The sequence below is a fragment of the Sciurus carolinensis genome, chromosome 9, assembly GCF_902686445.1.
Source record: "Sciurus carolinensis chromosome 9, mSciCar1.2, whole genome shotgun sequence".
NCBI lineage: Eukaryota > Metazoa > Chordata > Mammalia > Rodentia > Sciuridae > Sciurus > Sciurus carolinensis.
In genome coordinates, this window is record NC_062221.1 from 123,520,091 (window position 1) to 123,541,234 (window position 21,144).

Sequence of the window (21,144 nt, forward strand, 5' to 3'; positions counted from 1 at the left end):
GCTTGGCAGGGATCTGGGCAAACTGTATCCAAAATCTCCAACATAACAAAAGGATTTAAAACAACCCTAAAAACAGAATTCAATACACTCAAACATACATTCAGCATCAGCAAATAATTTATTTGGAATCAGAATTAAAAGAACACTTGACAGTTGTGAAATCTTATGTTTATTTTGAAACTTTAATTAGCAATACAATTAATTCACAACAAATTACCAAATTAATTTTACATTTCTTCAGGACTGGGGTTTTTCGATGGCTTCAAATTTGGGATCTAAGTAAGAAGAGGGAGAAAAAAGGTTCAAACTTAGCTATACTAGAATAAAATGCATCTAGAATGTTGAAGATTTAACTCATCAATCTTCAGAATTGTTGGGTTTTTTTTTTTTTTTAGTGAACACGTATTTTTATTTTCCAATTTTTTTTTTTGTGGTACTAGGGATTAAATAACAGGACCTTGCACATGCTAGGCTAGTGTTTTATCACTGAACTATATCCACAGCCCTTCTAAAATTTAATTTAGTTTTATTTTATTTTGAGACAGGTCTAAGTTAAGTTGCCCAGTCTGGTTTGAACTTGCAATCCTCCTGCCTCAGCCTTCCCAGTCCCTGGGATTACAGGTGTCACTACCACACCCAGCTTAAACATCTGCTTTTAAACATCTACACAGAAATTTAACAATAGTTAAACATTTATTCAACAATTTCTATGAATGAGGCTATTAATTGACTTTACAAATATGTCACTTAACTACAGCTACTATTATGAGGAAGATACAATCATTCTCCCTCAAATACAAGATGATGAAACAGGTACCAGTGAACTGCCCAAAACCACACAGCTAGTAAGCAATACTGTCAGGATTCAAGATCAAGCAATTTGATTTCAGAACCCCATTGTTTAAACTATATGTTATACCAAGCATGGTGGCACATACTTATAATCCCAGTGGCTCAGGAGGCTGAGGCAGGAGGATCACAAGTTTAATGTCTGCCTCAGCAATGTATGAAACCCTAAGCAATTTAGCAAGACCCTTTCTCAAAATAAAAACTAAAAAGCACTGGGAATGGGCTCAGTGGTTGAGCACCTCTGGGTTTAATCCCTGGTTAAATAAATAAATAAATAAATAAATAAAATTCTATGTTATATGATCTTCTATACTAGCAGCAAACACTGGTTGAAGAACTCCCTTGAGCACATCATGGTGCTAAATAAATTCACATGTCATTGTCATTTATTCCTCTAAACACACCCCCCCAATAAAAAAAAGTATAAATATTCTCCACTTATAATAGTTCCCTGTGAGAATGAATCTGTGATTAAAGAGACTTACCTTCAAATTTGAAGTTAGGGAATGTGTTCATGTCCACTTTACCATACATTTGCTTAAGCTTAAAGAGCTCTTTCTCCAAATCTTGTTGATACTCTGGGCCAGTATCAACAGGTCCTCCAGCTGTTCTGTTGTGTAAATAAACAAATAAAATCTAACTGTATGTCCCACTTTAAAAAAACAAAAAATACTCTTCAAGTTTCAATAGACCTTGTAAGGTATTCATAGAGGGAAAAGTAGATTTTGCAGAAAAAAAAAAAATATTTCCACTTGAATTTCAATTCAAACTATTTTAATATGATGAGGTTTCACATAAAATGAAGTGATATCAAACAAATCTCTAACACTCAAGGTCTGTTAGTGCCAAGGATACTTATTAAGTTTGAATCTCCCAGGGTCTAAATTGCAACAAGGCATCTATGGGCTGTGGAGTCAAAGACTGGTTCCAGCCTGGGCATGGTGGCACAAGCCTCTAATCCTAGTGGCTCAGGAAGCTCAGGAAGGCAGATCACAAGTTCAAGGCCAGCCTCAGCAACTTAGTGAGGCCCTGAGGAACTTAGCAAGACCCTGTCAAAAAATATAAAATGGAAAAAGAGCTGGGGATGTTGCTCAGTGGTTAACTGCCCCCGGGTTTAATCCCTAGTACCAAAACAAAGCAAAACAAAACTGGACTGGTTCCATTTGAATGTCACCTTTCCCATGGCAGGTAGCATTGTAAACATTCTAAATGTTAGTTTCCACAAAAAAATGAAGGTCCTACCAGACGGATATAAGAGAATTAAAGACATAATGGACATAGCAAGCATGCAATAATTGTTACCTATTATCATCTGCTTTATATATCAGCCATCATGAAATACTTTAAAAAGATTGTAGGGATAGAGGTGTAGCACTGTAGTAGAGCACCTGTTTATAATGTGAGCGTTCCTGTGTTCAATCTCAAGCATCAAAAATTTTAAATAAAATAAAAAGAAAAGGTCTTGGGAACTTTAAGTCTCTATAATAATGATCTACGAAAGAAGCAAATCACTTCAAAGTCTCAGTAATTTTGCAATTAGAAGAAAAAGATGACATGTTTATAAACATTTTTGCTATCAGGTAGTTAAATGATAAGCTTTAAAGACATGATTTAACAAAAAATCAGTCAAGTTCAGAAAAGATCACCTATGCTGAGCTAATCACAGAAAACAAAGGTGGCATTTGAGATAAATCACGAATTTAGAGCTAGATCCTAATTTAAGACCTTCTAAAACAAAAGCAAAGACATGGAGGTAGAGAAGAACTGGTAAAATGTGGGGAACACTGAGCAGTCTAGATGGAAAAGTCAAGCAGACCCTAGTTCACGTGAGGCCTGGAACACTAAGCTTGGGGATTTGTATTTTATTTGCTAAGCAACAAAATGAAAAAATTAGAGTTGGGTTTTGGGAAAATGAATATAGCACCACTGATGAGCAGCAGGGGCAAATATGTCTAATTTATTCTTTGAACAAAATTTTCTGTTTGTCATAGTATTACTACCTGCCTACTAATGAATCTAATGGATATGATAAACAAAAAATTAACAAAATTCCTTCAAGGGTAATATTTTTCCACATGTATTTATCAAAGCATTGGTAAATTTGTTAAAGACCTTCCACAAAGAAATACAGACAAATCCAATTTAAGAATCTAAATATCTTTGGGTTCTTCATGGACCCAATTTTCTTTTCAGTCAGCACTGTTCAATAGAACTTCCTGTAATGATAGATATATCTGTCCGATATCCAAATATATCTGAACAGATATTGATTGCTAGAAAAAAATTATATATTCTTCTTTAAGAGTGCTGGGATCAAACCCAGGGCCCCATGCATGCTAGACAAAGGCTTTAGCACTGAGCTACACTCCCAGTCTGAGAACTAGAAAAGGGATAAGATGACTGAAGAACTGAATTTTTATTTATACTTAACTGCAATGAATTAGAATTTTAATAGTCCCATGTGGATAATGGTTACCAAAACAAATACTACAGTTCTAAATAGAGCCTTTAACCAGAATTTCAATGATTGTCTTAAGGCTCTGGGATTCACAAAGCTTTAGTAACTGCTTTCGGAAGATCCAACCAATATTAACATAATGGTTACTGATGAATGATGGCTATTCTAACCTTACTATGCACTTTTATGATATAAAGGGGCCAGAAATAATCTACCTTCTCAACTGAACTAAGTCTTGCTGACTGTCTCATTTATTACTATCTCCCTAGGTTCTTGCAAGGCTACTTACTGGTAAAAGTAGACACTCAGGAGATAGTTATTCCTCTTAGCAACTACTACTAGGCATGCTAATTTATTAATCATTTAATCTTTTTAACGTCATGTAAAATAGGTACTATTATTGTCATTCTCATTTTATGTATGAGGAAACTGTGATACTAAGGTTACAAAAACTGCCCAAGGTAACATAGATAGTAGGTGGCAGAGCTAGATTCCAGCACTGAGGTCATCATCAGAACAACTCTCCATGCTGTCGTCTGCTCATGTGAATGACTCACAGATCACTCTTTTTAGCTTCAGGGTACACCTAAGAATTGACTTAGGAAAAATAATGGACAGGATTTAAAGAAGAATTAAAGTGAAGACAGCCTCAATACTAAGTGATACACCACCTCTGAACTAAAGACAAATTTCTCAACCATTCTTGCATACCAGCTTACTGAATAATGTGATTTTTGGCAAATTCACACCCCTTAGCCTTAGTTTTCTTATATATATAATTGGGACAAAATCTATCGTGTTATTCTGAGACTACAATGTCTACACAGGCTCCTTAATACACTTTACCCCTTCACTATCTCTGCTTAATTTTGGTAATGGCAAACATTTTTTTAGTTACCCAGACTCAACAGTTTGCTTTATTTCATTACTCCCTTTCCTCCGTCTCTCCACCAGGTCACTGAGACCAGTTCTCAGTGTCTCAACATCTTTTTGTGTGTGTGTCTGTGTGTTTTGAACCAAGGAGTGCTTTCTTTACCACCAAGCTACTTCCTTGGCCCTTCTTATTTTTTGTTTTGAGACAGGGTCTTATTTAGTTGCCCAGGCTGGCCTTGAAATCACAATCCTCCTGCCTCAGCAACCCCCGAGTCTCTGGGATTAAAGGTATGCATTACTGCACCTGGCCTAACTATATCACTTTTATATTCCCAGTGCTATAGTTTCTCATTAACTAATGCTGTTATTGTTAAATTTTCCTAACATTTTTGTCTTTACTCTCCATTCTAATCTTTCCAACACACTGATTATTCTCCTAATTCAGAGTAATCTTGTTCCACCTTCTCCATTCTACTTAAAAACCTTTAATTTCTTACAAATGCCCATTTCATAGCATCTGAACTGTCAGATCTTATGATTAATCAAGGCTTTCCCTCATTCTAACCCTAATCCATGCTCTCTGCTCCAGGAAAACAGAATTACATGATTCCCCAAATACATTTTGGGTTTTCTAATTTTCATGTCATAGCTCAACCACTTCTTCCTCCTCAAAGATATCTTCTTCCTACCCCCATTTATCTGATTAACCTTTATACCAACTGTCCTTAACCTGGGGTAGACTCCTGGAGTATCTGCTGATGGCCTTCAGCAGGTTTGAGAATTCTTTCTAGCTATAAGCAAAATCATGGAGTATACTCTTTACTTTTTTCTTTTTAATCTGGGAACTATTCATGAGATTCTCAAGAGGGATGAATGACCCCAAACACTGTCCTCAAAGGCATGATAAAACATTAACTCTCCCAAGAAGTCTTATAAAATGCCTCCAACTAGAAAGGAGCATTTCTTCCTATGAACTTTCCAAACACTGAATATGTCACTCCTGAAGTGCCTAAACCCATTTACATTTTATTTACTTGTTTAGAAGTTTTCTATCCTTATTAAAGAATATTGAAAAAAATGCAGTGTTGCCCATCACAGTTAGTAACCCAGTAGACAATTAAATGAGAGAAATGAAACTATTGATGTACACCATTTTCCTATGATTTGGGGGCTGGACCTGATGATAGCTAAAGTGCATATCCAAAACCATCGGGTTCTGTAATCATGCTTTTCCTGCACTTTATTCAGGTCATTTTAGTTTTTGTCCTTTGACATTCCCAGGGCTATATGACTATGAAAATCAGAATAATTCTCTGACATGAGAATCAGAATACTTTGTATGTTTTCTTCCAATTAGGCTAATCAATGTCAAAGGGGCTTGCTTTCCTCAAATATAGCTGTTAAATGATTTACAAGATTCTATACGCTTCTGAGTTGACTCAGTTCATAATAATGACATGACAATAAGAATAATTTTAAATGACAATAGATTTAATGGATTTCTTCCCTGGATTCCTTATAAAGAATATAAAGTTTGTGACTTAAATCATGAAACTCTGATACATTGAATAGTTATATTTACACTGTGGTTGATTATCTACTTACTGTCGCTTTGCTTTATATTCTCTAATCTTATCCACGAAGAGTTTCTGTATGGGATCAAGATCCTTATTAAATGCCACTGCTGTAACACCAAAGTTCCTCTTCAAATGGACGGAGACTGCTGACCGAACAACAGAGGAGAACTTGAAGAGCCTCTGAAGAACCATGGTGATTCTATGGTACTGAGAACAAGCATCGGAATGTTAACGCACTTCTTGCAAAATATCTAAATATATCACATGGTGGGTTCTATTATATATACCAGAACTCAGTCTAAACCTAACCACAATCCCCTTCCCCTCTCAATTCCCACTGCAAGATTTTTGCTTTTTACTAAAAGGCTCTTACAACCTAAGAACAGTTAGGAATTCAGGCTGGAGACCCCACCAGCAACAGAGAAGATACTACAAGATCTGGGATGGGATTTTTTTTTTCCTCCCATAAACTTAGCTTTGGACCTGAGGAAATAGTAGAAGTAGGCTGTTAAAACACTACCCGCCACCAGCAGGAAAAGAAAACCTGCCCCTAAATGAATGTGTTAGGTTTCTCTGACCACCTCACAAGGCCAAAAGGGAGCTGGGCAAGCAGACTGTAGACAGCTGCTGTACCCAGGGATGACAATGGAAAATTCATACTTCACAGACCCATGGGAAAGAAACTGCCTTGCCTATGACAACTGCAGGTTCCTAGTCATTCAAAAACACTGTAACAACCAAATCAACACCTAAAAGGAAAAAAAAAAAAAAAAAAAAAAAACACACAAAAAAACTCAGTACAAGTAAGCCCTGTAACAACAGAGGGGAAGATAAGAAACACGACCTGTCGACCTGTCGGTGAAACAGAATTGGCAAAGGAAATGAAAGTCTTATCTTTTATTTCCTAGTGCTAGTGATCAAACCCAGGTCCTTCCATGTTGGACAAGCTACCTCCCCAGCCCTGACAGTATAAATTTTAAAAATGAGAACCTTAACAATAGCTAAAATACATTATTTTTCTAATTTAAAGAGCGTTCCAGTAGATAAATTAGAGGATGATCCCTTTTTCATTATTTAATGATCAAACCAAAAAATATTCCAAATTACAAGAAATATATGCAAATTGGAAATCCAGGAAGAAAGGAATAGATAAGAAAGCCATAATTAACAGAAAATTTCTTCAGATTATGGGTTAGTTTATAAATTAGAAGGGTTTATGAACCCCTAAATTGAAATGATGACAAATACAATATTTCTTCTTCTTTTTGAGACAGGGTCTCAAATGTTGTTGCCCAGGTTGGTTTTCAATTCATGGGTTCAAGTGATCCTCCTGCCTCAGCCTCCTGTGTAGATGGCACATACCATTGTACTCAGTCTAGCTTGGTAGCATTTCTGAACCTTAAAGTCCCAATATATGAACGTATTTTCAATGCCTTCCTACAAACTACCTAATAATCATCATCATCTTGACACCAGACTTCTACTAAATCATAATAGGTACAATGATGATTTACAAACTATTAATAACCTATAACAACAGTATTGGGAAAAAGCACTTTTTAGAGCTTTAGAGCTTTTTAGAGCAATTCAATGAAACTGAATGCTGTGAATTTAACAATAAAAAATGTTTGTATTTTGTGTGGTTGTTTCATTTTTTTCCTCATCTCATTTTTCTGATAATTCATTTTCACTGTACTCTTGGAAAGCATTTACCAGGCTGTATGGCCCTTCACAATGAAAGTTTGAGAAGCACTAGCTAGGAAACATTAGAGTAGCAAAATGGTTCTCAAACAGGGGGAGAAAGGGGAGATTTTATTTCCTAGGATACATCTGGCAATGTCTGAAGGCATTTTTGGTTGGTCTCACTAGGGTGCTACTGGCCTCTAGTGAGTAGAGGCCATGGATGTGCCAAAAATTTATAATAATAACAGCATCCCCACCTCACAACTGTGTTATCTAGTCCAAAATGTCAATAATGTCAATAATGACAAACCCGGGAATAACATGTAAAAACTACCAAAAGAAATTCCAGGATCTGCAAGATATCCTTCACTAGTGAGAAGGAAAATATTGAAGAAATTAAAGAATTCCTTAAAATATCACCTTGTACCCCACTGGGAAAAAAAATTTTTTTTTTTTGAGAAGACTACAAGCCAACAACAAATGCTCTTATAAGGTACTCTGCATCATTCTATCTTCATACATACAGAAACTGAGGTTTAGAGGTTAAGTACCTGGTCCAATATTACATAAGAGAACTAACTCAATACAAATATATAAAAAATATTATCCAACTCAAAGATGTCTCCCTTCTGGCAACCTAAGAACATGCCTAAAATCCAGCAGTAAGGTAACCTAAAATCTGTTCAGCCCTAGATATTTGATGAAGTACATATATTCCCTCCTGGTAATCCTGAAGAGTTAGAGAAAGGTGTTCTTATCCTTACTTTACAGATAATAATGTTATGCATAAGAAAGTTTATTAAATTGCTCACATCCTCACAGATAATTTGCTCTAAAGCTGACTATAAAGATGTTATTCCTACTAAAACATGGGTGAAATTCATTTTCTATCACTTAAGTACCAATGATTCCCAAATGACATCTCTAATTTGACCTTTTTCCTGAACTCTCAACACACATAATGCATAATATTCTACATCTCTTTGACCTAAATCCTGCACTCACCCAAAAAATGAACATGCAATCCTTCCTATCAAAACTTATTGCTCCTCCATCACATCCTTTCATTTTTCTGATTTAATAGTAAGTGTGCACAGTCCACTATCATGCAGAGGGCATGTCAGTACACAACAGGCGTACGATACTACCTGTGATAAAATTACTTATTCAAGTACTAACAGGGCCTATGTTAAGTATTTAATATAAAAAAGATGGGAAAGGCATTAGCAAGAGGGTAGCAGCCCTGGCAGAGTCCTTGCCAATGGGAGGGAGCATGGGTAGCCTATTTATAGTGATCGACCACAGGTTGGTCTGTTTGCAGTCTCTTCAGTACCTAATCCACAAAGCTGCGTAATGAAATGTTAGGTAGCATCCACCATTTTTAGGTGGGATGCACACGTCTGGGATTACTAACTGCCCTTTTCCCTTTTATGGTGCACGACCTGCCCAGTGCACAGTTCAGAACATTGTCCCGCGTGCCTGGGAGACGACAGGCTTGGCTGCAGACGTTGTCCCGCTTGCCTGACCTTGGACTGCCCCAGCCGAGCTTCAGGCTCATGACCCCCCAGCCTCCCTTCCTCCCCCGTTCGCCCTCGGAGAAGGTATTATCGGTCTTATTCTTGGGTCTATGGCAACTTCAGGGCCTAGAAGCACAGAGGTCAGTTGTGACTCTGCGCCATGCCACGAAGGGGCCAGGGACACAGAACTGTTTTCTCCTCCTACTAGGGGAGAGGTGACAAGCTGCCCCGGCCTCGTGAAGAAACCCAGAATCACAGTCCCAAGGGGCCAAGCTGATCTAGCTACCCTCCCAGTCACCTTGCACTCAGTCCCGAGCTGCCAGAGTCACCGCCACCGCCACCGTTCTACTTCCGGCCCTGGCTCCGCCCCCACACGCCTACCCGCCATCGCAATGCATTATGGGCGGCCATTTCAGTCGTTCGACGCTCACCGGACAGGAAGCGTCTCGGAGACAGTCTGCGACCGGACGGCTGTAGGTGAGACAGAAGCCAAACAGGAGGAGGAAGTGGAGGGTAAGTGCTTCCGGGTCCCCTGAAGAAGACTCCGCCATCTTTCCTTCGCCTAACTTGACCTGCTGTCTTTTTTCCTCTTGGAAACATTGCTCTGTATGCATGCGCATTTTGGCCTTTCCCCTAGTTCAAGCCCCCCCTCCGAGTCAGCGTCCTGTTTCTTGAGGTTATTGAGGTGTATATTGTGCAGGGAAAGTGAGAAAGTGTAAAACAAGTTGGATTGGGGCGTTGTGCCTCGTGGGCCTCCGTTGCCTCGGGCGTTCGCTTCGCATGCCCTGCTGGGAGTTGTAGTCCTGGACCCGGGGGTGCCTGGGAGGCGGGAGAGGGCTTGGGGTTTCTCAGCACCTATTCCGCGGGAAGGGCCCGGGGACCTCACACTTCGAGTCGCGGGAGCTGCAGGTCTTACCCGGAGAGACACTGCACGTGGAGCCTGCGCCGCTGCCGTTCTCAGTCGGCTCTGGAGCGCGGGCGAGGGCCACAGGGCCGATTCCGGAGCGGGTGAGTGCGGCCGCGGGGAGGAGGGGAGCGCGGGCCCGCGCGGGTCGGCCTCGTTCCGGGGCCTTTTCCCCCACAGCGGCCCCCCCGCGGCCGCCTCTGTTTTGTTTCCGCTGGTCCCCGGCGCTGCGACTCCCATTTCCGTTCGTGGAGACTTGAGGGAGCCGGGCGGGGAGGGGCAGGAGAGGCTGTGCGGGTAGCGGAGGGGAGGGGCGGGGGGCGAGCAGCGCGGGGCCCCGGGAGCCCGCGCGCCTCTGCGACCCGGGCCGTACGCGCCGCCTGTCGCCGCTTCCTCCGCTGCTGTCGGCTCTTGTCTGGTCGCAGTCTGCGGTGCTCTCTCCGTGGTCGGGTAGTCTTGACGCCCGCAGGGTTTCACAGGAAGATGCGCACCCGCTCTCGGATTCGCTTCAGATCCATTTGTCAGCCTAGAATTGTCTCACGGTTGCACCAAAACCATTTATTAGTCTATGTAATAACCATCTTTTTTTTTTTTTTTAAACAAGAAAGGAAACCAAGGGCATAGTAGTGGGTTAACGTACCTTGACCAACTTTTTTTAGTTTTTGTGTAATACGGTGTGCGTGTTTGGATTTAGGGAATCCCAGTTTGTTTAGGTTAAGGGCAGAGAGGACCGTGCCCGGTATTGCATTGCAAAATGATGAGTGGTAATTTAGAAATAAGTCCATTGCATAAGTAGCGTCAAAGTAGTAACAGTAGGTATGACTGGTGGGAGGAGGAAGGTTTAGAAGGTATTTCCTTGTGGTTAACATTCTTTGGTACTGTGTTACCTTAAAACTTAAAGTGGTTATTCTTTTTCAGGATTTGATCAAGGATTTCCAGCTTGCTTATTTTGTACATATCCTAAAGCTGGGTGGACATAGAACAATTTTACGTGGATTGCATATATGGGAACATATGTCACGACGGGTTCATGGTCTTGAGATACCAAATAATGAGCTAGATGTTATATTGAAGCTAGTCATGGGGCATAAATAGGGCTAGTACTAAATTAAAACTCTTGTCTTTACTTGTCCCTCAACTCTTTATTTAAAAAACTTCAAACCTATAGGGAAATTGAAAAAAAATCGTGCAGTGAACACATGTATACCCTTCACCTGTGTGTCATCAGCTGTTAACCTTTCATCATGCTTACTTTCTCTGCACACACGCCTTTATGCTTTACTTATTATTATTATTATTGGTTGTAGATGGACACAATACCTTTATTTAATTAATGTATATGTGATGCCCAGGATGGAACCCACTGCCTCACAGTGCTAGGGAAGCACTCTACCAATGAGCTACAACCCCAGCCCATGTGCTTTACTTTTTCTTAATGTTGATTTTATTCTTTAAAATAGAATGTATTTTAATTTCCTCAGGTACTTAAAAGTATTTGTTAGCTTGGGAAAATGTTCAGTTGATCATGTCAAGTACTTGTAGACTGTGCTCATATTTGTTTATCCTATACTGGGGAAAATGATCCAAAGCTCTCCAAACTAATAATTCATTCTAATGAAGAAAGACAATCCTCAAATTTATCTTTGTTTTCAAAACAGAGTTATAAGGATATCTGCTTTGTAAAAACAAAACAAAACCAAAAAAATACTAACCTTTACCATAATTTTTAGTTTAGTTCAAGCTTAGTTTGTGTCCATTTTGTGGAATGTTCTGAATTCTGAGTTAGATTTAATATAGTACTAAGATACCAATGAAAGTCTGTGAAATTGTTTCATGTAGTTAGGACAAGGGGCAGCCCTTAGGTGGAGAGGCTCCAAGAATGTAAGTATTGACATAGAATCCTGGGAAATTGGTTCCAGTAAGAGTTAAGACCTTAAGCATTTGGACAATTTCCCAATCTCTCCTTTGCTTTTTTTAGGCTAAGTAGGACTGAGAGAAAAAGATCAATTCAGAGACTATGAGTAATGTGATTTTTTCCAAAAGTGTATAGGGTTCATTTCTCCCCCCTCTATTTGGCACCATTTGGGACTGATCTATAACATTTTTGAAAGATCATAGGATAAGTTTCTCTTTAATAATTCCCTGTTTTAGTGCTTATATTAAGAGAAACCCCAAGTATCTCTGCTAAGTCATTAGGGCTGTTTCTCAGCCTCTGTTTACTTTTTGAAAGTGGTGTTCAGCTATAATATTTGTTATTTCTCACTTTTTTCTGTTTTTTATGATTGATTGATTTAGGACAGTTTTTATGATTGATTGATTGATTTAGACAGGCATGGTGGTGGACCACCTGTACTGCAGCTGCTCAGGAGACTGAGGCAGAAGGATCAGGAGCCAAATTGCATTTTTGAAAGATTTGACTTTGAGCATTTTTTTTCCATTTCATGAACCATTTTGGTTTCCCTTTATGTGAATTTCCTTTTCCTATTTTTTCTCTACTAGTTTGTCTCAATTTTTTTTTCTTAACTTCCTGGATGTTTTCATCTATTCCATTTATTTGCCCCTTGTCATTTTTAGCGGTTAGAAATATTTTTTTACAGAAATATTTTTCCCCATTCTCTTATGTATTGAACCTAATATTAATATAATCAAATTCTACAAGGACGGACTGATTATGTTACAGCTGTCATCCAATTATTTCACCTTAGAACATGCCAATGTTTATGTTTTAGGAATTTTAAGAAGCGCTTTTCTGTCCTCAGATCCCCAAAAAAATACTACTTCATTTTCTCTTTCACTTAAAACTTTTAAGACACCCAGAATCCATTTGTTATGCTGTGAAGTAATCAAATAACATTCATTTTCCGGCACATATTAATGGAGTGCCTACGAAGGACAAGACACTGTTTAACTTACTTTGTATAATTTGTGAACAAAATGCCTGCCCTTTTAAGTTAATGCTGTTCTACAAATAGTAGAATTTTATGGAGTCATCACCTGTTTTGCTCAGGATGAATTCCACAAACTTTCAGATAGTACTAGTTAAGGAATAGACTTGCTTGGAAAAGGAAATTCTCTTTAGGTCAGTATCAGCCAGAAAGAAAAACACAGATTCATCATCCTTTCATCATCCCAAAGAGAAAGCAGCTGGAGCAGAGATAAACTGAAGGACATGCATGATACATACCTATTTGAGTAACAAACTCTACCCTCTTATTATTTATCCTTAGGTGGCAAGTGTCAGAGCAACTTTAATAATGTGGGGAAATAGGTCTTTTTGTACCAAGGAGTCTAGATTTGGGTGTCAGTTTTTTCGAGATTTAAGTTGTTAGGAAACCAGCTATCTCACAATTGGAGATATTGGGACCTTTTCTAAAGTGGAAAGGGAGACTGTTAGTTTACTACTACTACTGTAACATTATACAAATGTAGTGACTTTAAAGTGCTACCAATGTGTTATCTTACAGTTCTGGAAGTAAAAAGTCTGAAATGAATCTCTGGACTTAAATCAGGTGTTGGCAGGGCTGTACTTCTTCCATAACTTCTGCAGGAGAATCCATTCCTTCTCTTCTAGTTTTTAAAGAAGCTTTCTGCATCTCTTGGCTTGTGGTGCCTTGTTCCATCCTCAAAGCCAGTCACAGCTGACCAGTTGAGTCTTGCTCCCATTGAGTCACCTTGACTTCTTTTCCAGTTCCCTCTTCTACTTTTAAAGTAAACCCTTGTTGATTTCACTGAGCCCACTTTGCAATCCACTATAATCTGTATTTTAAGGTCAAGCTGATAAATACCTTTTAATTCCATCTATTACCTTAATTCTTTGCCACATAACAGACTCACAGGTTCTGGGTCATTATTCCTAACCATAGAGGTGTTAGTCTCTTGAGACCTTGTCAGGCCCTTCCCACTTCAAAAAAATAAGAGAAATTCCTAGTCCAGACAAACCAGTTTAAGTTCTTGTGGTCATTTTTGAACAGTTTTGGTCTTTGTGCTCTGATGAAGAGTCAAGAGAAAGAAACAAAGTGTGTGTATGTATATATATATTATACATAGATAGATATAGTATGCTACATATAACATATCTATAACAATAACATAAGGGCAAGTGCCGTGGAAAAGAAGAACAAGGATTACAGGAGTGATAGATAACAGAATTAAATCGGGATAGTCAGGGTAGACCTTCCTGAAAAGATGAGATTCATCCAAGAAGATATTTGAGGCAATTAGGTTTCAGGCAATCTGAACAATGAGAGCTAAGACCATAGGACAGCAAAATGCAAGGAAGTTAATGTGGGAGAGGGAGGTATATCATATTGTGCCTTGTTGGCCATTGTGAAGTCTTTGGGTTTTACTGTGACTGGTATCCCTCAAGGAAGTGCTATGATTTAACTTCAGTTTTAGAAAGGATCACGCTCTGGCTCTTGTATTGACTGAGATTAGACTGTAGAGGGCAAGGCTGACAGAACCCTGTTAGGATGCTGTGGTGATATTCCAAGTAAGAGAAGGAGGTGGCTTCTGAATTAGTATATGCAGTGCATTGTCTTCAAGTAAACCATAGTTTGACCCCATCTTGAATAATGTGTATTTAGTTTGTATATCTAAAATGACAGTATAGAACCACAAGCAGTTTAGTTTCACTGACTTTTGAATAATTTTCATATGAGGGTGGGTTCAGAATAGTGCTGTTCTGTGTAAATAAAGCATGTGAATATATTGCCTGGCGCTCAGTAAATAATGGTTATTATCAACAGGAATGAGTATTTGAATTCACTTTGTCAAATATTGTACCTGGGAGCACAGATTCCTTTGAAAGTGTTAGAATACCAGATTTAGGAGAGTGTTCCTTATAAGTACAAGATTTGTCTTTTTCAGATGTGGGAGTAAACTTCAAAAACTACTCTGAAGGTCTGTGAACTAAGATAATACACGGAATTCAAAGACAAATCTGTTCATCTACACTGAGTAGCAGAACCTGGAATTTATACCATTAGTACCTTAAAAATAATGGCAAGAAATGCCAATATATGTAGCTATTTTATGCAGTACATTTTTTTTAAATAATGCATTTTTAATATATTTTTGTAGCAATGGTTATTAAAGCAGTAGGTAATAATTCAATGTGAGATAATTAAAAATTGAACTAATAATTTGTTTCAAATCAAACCACATCTAAAAAAATAAAAAATTCTAGTGTATAATCAGAGCAATAATGTGCATATCAATAGTTTGTTACTTTATTTTACTATTTTGAAATATTGTATGACATTTATGATAATTAATTTGTAACAGATCCTAGCTTCAGTTTATGTTGGTACAGTGCTTTGCAATGAATATTGCTAATAAGATACAACTTTTAGCTGGGCGCTATGGCACACGCCTGTAATTGCAGTGGCATGGGAGGCTAGGCAGGAGGATTGTAAATTCAAAGGCAGCCTCAGCAATTTAGCGAGGCCCTAAGCAAGACCCTCTCTCTAAATAAAATATAAGAAAAGGACTGAGAATGTGGCCTAGTAGTTAAGCACCCCTGGATTCAATCCCCAGTACCAAAAAAAGTATACAACTTTTAGCTAATCATTTGTAGTTCATTTCCTTGTTAGGTTTCAGGTTTGAATCTGAGTTGCTTTACGGTTAGGTTAACATTACCTTCTTTTGATATTCGAAGTAACATAAATTAACTTACTGACTGAGATTGGGCCAGAAAACATTCAAATAAATCCAGCAGAATAATGAAGTCATCATGTCAGTTTAATAAACCCCTTTAAACAAAGACTGGATTATAAATATCATTTGTGGATTTTCTTTTATACATAACAGTTACTTACCCCCTCTTCTGCTTGCTCTCTGCTTTTATTTGAATTTGGTCTGTGCTTATGTGTTATTTTAGTTTATGCAGATAATTTCAGAGTGTCTTAAAATTTAACTTGCAGAACTGAGTTTTTGAAATACTCCAGCCATGACTAAAAGAGAAGCTGAGGAACTGATAGAAATTGAGATTGATGGAACAGAGAAAACAGAGTGCACAGAAGAAAGGTTGGTATTTTCTGAACTTATTTTCGTGTATTATCAATATACCTAAGTAAAATGAGGAATCAAACCATAGTTCTTTTAGGTTTTTCTTAACTGATGTTAGCATAAATAAGGGATAATATATTGCTGGTTTTACTTCTGACTCCTTTTTTTTTTTTTTTTTTTTTTTTTTGGAAAAAGGAAAAGAAGTTTTATTGCTTTGCTAGCAAAGAAGATACACTAGGGACTCCTATCCCAGAGGCTGTGATTCTGCCCATCCCAGGGTATTTAATGCCAATGCCAGGGTATTTAACAAGGTGATTCAAAGGCTACATTTCTAATGTTCTCTGTGGGAGTTGTAATTCACTTGTTAATTTGGGAGATAATCATTTCTGAGATCTTCTGGTGCCATCCCCAAAGTCTGAATTACTTCAGTCCTGTGGTGTGTGTGTGCTAAAGGATAGATAACTATGCCTAGGATGGGGAAGAAAGGTAACCCTGTTTCCTCTGAGATTAGGGAAGAGGAGTGATTAGGGAGGAAGAGGGAGAGAAGAAGAGAAAGAAACATATTTTTAAAAATAAGTCACAATGAGGGCAGCAAGGGCTATATTAAAATCATAAAGTAAACCACTGTTGTCGCCGCCCGCAGCAACAATTGCGCAGGTATTTATCGGAGGGGCCTGGAAATAAACTATTTTTCCTATATTCACTAATTTATAGAGGAAGAGAGACTTTGAGAGAAAGATAGGCTTTGCTTAGAGGAAGAGAGACTTTGCTTATCAGGAAGAGAAACTTTGCTTAGAGAGAAAGTTTTAGAGAAAGAAAGGCTTCTACGCTTATCAGAGATCTATTTCTTCTTAGTTCTGCTTCTTCTTAAAGGTGTGTCCTGCATCCTGTGAACTAAGGGTGCATCTATCTGAGGTGCTTCTTCTCAGAGGTGCTTCTTTTCAGAGGTGCTTTCTATCTGCTTGCAGCCTTTTCTTCTTCCTTTCTGCTAATGGCTTCTACTCCTCTTCTTTCTGCTAGCTGCTGCTCTTCCTGTCGCGCCCCCGCCCACCGCCTGCTTATATTCCCTCCAGGAGGCGGAGGGCGGGGCCACGCCAGTTGCGATCAGGTGAGGAGCCAGCTGCCCCATCACAGCAAGGGTCAAAAACAAGCAGGCCCAAGCAGGCGCGCTCCAGAACACCTGTGCATGCGTTGTGCACAAGGACTTAACTGAATATGGCCAGTGATAAATCACCTGAGTGTGCTTATGTCAATTAACCTCCTCACTGCCGATGTGATCAGGCGCCGTTCTGGCTGGCACAGCCCCCAACACACTGTTACTTTTTCCCACTGTCAATTTCTGCATTCTATTTCTACGGAAAAATTGGCAAAGACATCCCCAAGCTACTTCCTGCTGAGAGGCCTAAGCTATGGGAAAAGTGACCGTAAGTCCTTATTCTCTGTTAGGTGAGGCATGGATAGTTAAGAGTATTTAGCATCAGGACAATCTAGAGGTCCATGGTGGCAGTTGGTGGGTAATTGGACCAGGCATACGTAGGGCATTGTTGCTAAGACAACAGTGAGCAAACAAGAAAGCATTACTTTTTTTGTAAACAATTAGCATACAAGCAATTAGTATTTCAGCCAGTCTCTGAAAACTATGAAGACAGTAACTCATGTCAATGAAAAACAGGTCAAGTTTGTCTCTCAGAAGATTTGTAGGTCTATGAGATCAGGCTCAAATGGACTCAGGACAAACTTGTGACTTCTGTAGTCCTTTGCGATAGTTATTATTAGGCATTCCCACATAAGAACCCTTCCTTTATAACCTCCAGTTTTATTTACTTTTGGTAGGGCTGACACAAGTTTACATCTCAAATTACACTGGAAGAGCCATTTTCTCTTCCAAAAGTTCATGTAGGTCTGTGCTTTGGTTATACTGTCCTGCCAGGTGTTTAATTGACTTCTGTTTCTTAAGAGGGAAAAACAGCTTTACACTAGTGGTTAGGAATGAGCTTAGCTAATAATGATCAAACCATTGAGAGTTACAATTTTTTCCTTAGAGCACTATTCTCTTCTTTATTCCTTTCCTCAGTGGTGGTTACTTTCATTTCAGAAAGCATTTAATTTAACCTGAATTAATTCAACAAATGTAAGTAAGTGTTGTAAACTAGTAATTGTCAGGAATATATGAATCAAATGAGATATTCATCTTTTCTTACAGAAGTTACATTGTATTTGAGGATTCATATAGGCATATAGATAATGTGTATAGTACTAAGCATAAAGTACAGTGAAAGGTTTTAGTTCTTGGAATAATAGTGGAATATTGCTTATTTGAAAGGAGGGCAGTGGTGAAGAGTTGAGAGTTCAAGGGGAGAATACAGGTCAAAACAGATTTTGAAGTCAAGAAGAAGATAGTGGAAAGTAGTAGCTCATGGTCTTTATTTTCCTCTGTATAGCAGGAGACAAGATAATATGCTTAAAGTAAGACTGAAGAGTAGTAGAGGGGTATTCTTGGGACCAGAAGTCAAGCAGGATAACTAAGATCAAATAGGATGCCGAGTGGAGAGTGCAGCCAAGATTTAAAACCTAAATGTTAGTTAGGTGTGGTGGTGTACACTTGTAATCCCAGTTTAGGTGAGAGAATCGAAAGTTCATGCCATCCTCTCCAACTTAGTGAGTCCCTAACAACTTAGTAAGACTCTGTCTCACATTTTTAAAAAAGGACTGGGGATTTGGTTTAGTGGTTAAGCACCTCTGAACTTGATCTCTAGTGCCCCCCGCCCCCCCCCCCCAAAAAAAATTCTTTAGTGTTTAATAGACCTTTTTAGCTTGTTTGGTTCTACTTTTTCCAGTTGAAAAAAGAATAAAATGCATGCTTCTCTTGATTTTCATTTATATGTGTGTATGTATTATTTATACATATGTGTATGTATGCATATATATAACATTGTGTGTGTGTTTGTGTGTAACAAATTACCCCAAAACTTAACTGTTTAACACGACTTATTGAACCTTGTTTCATAAGGTCAGGAACCTGGGAGCCTCTTAGCTGGTTGGTTCTTACAGTATTTCATGAACTTATAGTTAAGTTGTTAGTCTGGCCTATAGTCATCCAGAGGCTTGACTGGGGCTAGAGTGTCCATTTTCAAAATCATTGATTATACTGTTGGCAGGGTAACAGGCCTCTCTTTAGGATGCTATCCCATGACAACTTGATTCCCTTAAATATATAGTTTGAGAGAGGGTGGCAAGACGTAACCAAAGAAGCGATATATCACTTCTGCTGAAGTGTTTTGGTCACAGTCGCATGCTGATACAATGCAGGAGGGAACTAAAAAAGGGTGTAAATATTAGAAGGTGAGGATCATTGGGAGTCCTCTTGAAACCTAGCATTCATGTCTTTATTTTTAAATGGACATATGCATCCAAGTGGTCCATAAAACCTCTTCGGTTTCTCTTCAGCCTCTTGCACGTGTCTGTGTAGGAAATGTGTAGTTACTATGTTGACCTACGAAAGAGGCAGTAGTTGCTACTCAGCCGTAGCATATTGTTGCTTTGCAGACATTGACGCTGAGTGACATGGATGATCCATGTCATATAAAATAGAACTTCAGAAATCTTGGTTGGGAAACAGTGATGCATGCCACTGCTGTGAATTCCAGCTACTTGTAAGGCTGAGGCAGAAGGGTCATAAGTTCAAGACCATCCTCAGCAACTTAGCAACTTAGCAAGACCCTGACTCAAAAAGGACTGGGGATGAACCTAGTGGTAGTGTCCCTGGGTTCAATCAATCCCTAGTACCAAAAATTTTAAAAACATTAAAAAAAAAAAATCTGTTCTAATGTGACATCTGAAACTTTAGAACATTGTCACCAAAGAAAAGAAGGAGAGAGAAAATGGTAGTCTGTTGTGCTATAGCCGAGAAATTTGGCAAAAATGCTTATTAGTCAAAAGACTAATACTACTATTTTAAAATAAGCCTTAAAAAAAAAAACAATGTCTGTTTTATAAATTAAGCATGTTTTACGAAAACTTTAAGCTATATACATTCATTGAATATCACATTTTTCCTCATTATACATTATACATTTGTGAAAATGGCACATAGCAAATTTTATCATACACTTTTTTGACAACTGCAAATGAAATTTAAATCAGTCAATTCAGCAAGTATTATTTGGTGTCTTTTTGGTGTCATACAAGCATTTATAAAACATGTAGAGTTACTTCCCAAAGGAGTTAACCTTTTCTAATTCAAAGTGAAATACCAATACAAAGAGCTGTAAGAAAATTTTAAGGACTATAATTTTTTAAAAATATGGAACTATGATGTTTATAATCATTAATGTTCAGATTAAATAGAAAGTAATTTATAAAGAGTGCTTTAAATTTCCATTTAGCTGTTAGGCAAAACACTAGTTGGTGATACACTACCATACTATCTAAGAAGAAATGAGTTTGGTATTCAATTTTATTTTGACCATATTTTTAATTTAATATTTAGGGTAACAATGTAATAGTTAACTTTTGTACCGTTAAATGTTTAGCATTGTAGAACAGACCTACGCCCCAGCTGAATGTGTGAGCCAAGCCATAGACATCAATGAACCAATAGGGAATTTAAAGAAACTACTAGAACCAAGACTACAGTGTTCTTTGGATGCTCATGAAATTTGCCTGCAAGACATCCAGGTAATTTTTTTCTTCTCCTTCTCCTCTTGTCCCCTTCTTTTTGTTAGCCTTTTATCTCTGTAACAATTGCTTTTATCTCCAAAATAGATTTGACCTGTGTTATGATAAAATTTAAGCATTTAGAAATACAAAATTCTTAGCTGAGCATGGTGGTGCATGCCTCCAATCCCAGAGACTGGGGAGGCTGAGGAAGGAGGATCGAAAGTTCACAGCCAGACTCAGCAGATTAGCAAGGCCCTAAGCATCTTAGTAAGACCCTGTGTCAAAATAAAAAACAGAAATTGGACTGGGGAGGTGACTCAATATTTTAAGTGCCGCTAAGTTTTTTGTACCAAAAAAAGAAAGAAAAAGGAATAAGAATTCTTTCAGCAAATTTCCTTTTTAAAATTATATTTAAAAGGTAAGTACTAATTCAGACATTTAGTTTTTACTTTCATTAATATAAAATGAGAAGTTTAAATAAATTGCAGTCAGAACTTAAATATGTAATAGTGGGAACACATTGATATTGGAACCTGAATAAGTGTATTTTTGTTTGGCTTTTCACTTCTTTGTATATATGTTTTCTTATCTTTAAAATAAGGTCATTCGACTAAGTGA

General features: G+C 38.2%; 2 protein-coding genes across 6 annotated transcripts in view; one reads left to right on the forward strand and one right to left on the reverse strand.

Annotated features, from left to right (window-relative positions):
• Window positions 1-99: 99 nt before the first annotated feature.
• Atp5pf (ATP synthase peripheral stalk subunit F6) lies at window positions 100-9,439 on the reverse strand. 2 transcript variants are annotated; one of them, XM_047564254.1, is made up of 4 exons: window positions 9,389-9,439; window positions 5,786-5,964; window positions 1,335-1,459; window positions 100-275 (listed from the first exon to the last, which is right to left on the reverse strand). In XM_047564254.1, the coding sequence occupies exons 2-4, from the start codon at window positions 5,947-5,949 to the stop codon at window positions 238-240; spliced, it is 327 nt and encodes a 108-aa protein (XP_047420210.1). In that variant the 5' UTR covers window positions 5,950-5,964; window positions 9,389-9,439; the 3' UTR covers window positions 100-237. The 2 variants fall into 2 exon arrangements, with proteins under 2 accessions (XP_047420210.1, XP_047420211.1); XM_047564255.1 differs by having other exon boundaries at window positions 9,256-9,395.
• Gabpa (GA binding protein transcription factor subunit alpha) overlaps window positions 9,382-21,144 on the forward strand; it is a 45,051-nt gene continuing 33,288 nt past the window's right edge. Inside the window, exons 1-3 of one of the 4 annotated variants that reach the window (XM_047564251.1) lie at window positions 9,382-9,470; window positions 15,783-15,885; window positions 20,400-20,544. In XM_047564251.1, coding sequence (XP_047420207.1) covers window positions 15,809-15,885; window positions 20,400-20,544 — 222 coding nt within the window. In that variant the 5' untranslated portion in view covers window positions 9,382-9,470; window positions 15,783-15,808. Of the gene's footprint in view, window positions 9,471-9,500; window positions 9,966-10,207; window positions 10,432-15,782; window positions 15,886-16,067; window positions 16,179-20,399; window positions 20,545-21,144 lie in introns of those variants that run through there. The other 3 variants (XM_047564250.1, XM_047564252.1, XM_047564253.1) reach the window with 3 other exon arrangements.

What these genes read in the sequence shown, in the direction of transcription:
- Atp5pf (XM_047564254.1), bottom strand. Translation starts at nt 5,949, where the DNA reads ATGGTTCTTCAGAGGCTCTTCAAGTTCTCCTCTGTTGTTCGGTCAGCA. An exon ending in GAATATAAAGCAAAGCGACA is followed by an intron (nt 1,460 to 5,785) that starts GTAAGTAGATAA and finishes TTTACACAACAG; the next exon opens with AACAGCTGGAGGACCTGTTG. An exon ending in CCCTAACTTCAAATTTGAAG is followed by an intron (nt 276 to 1,334) that starts GTAAGTCTCTTT and finishes CTTCTTACTTAG; the next exon opens with ATCCCAAATTTGAAGCCATC.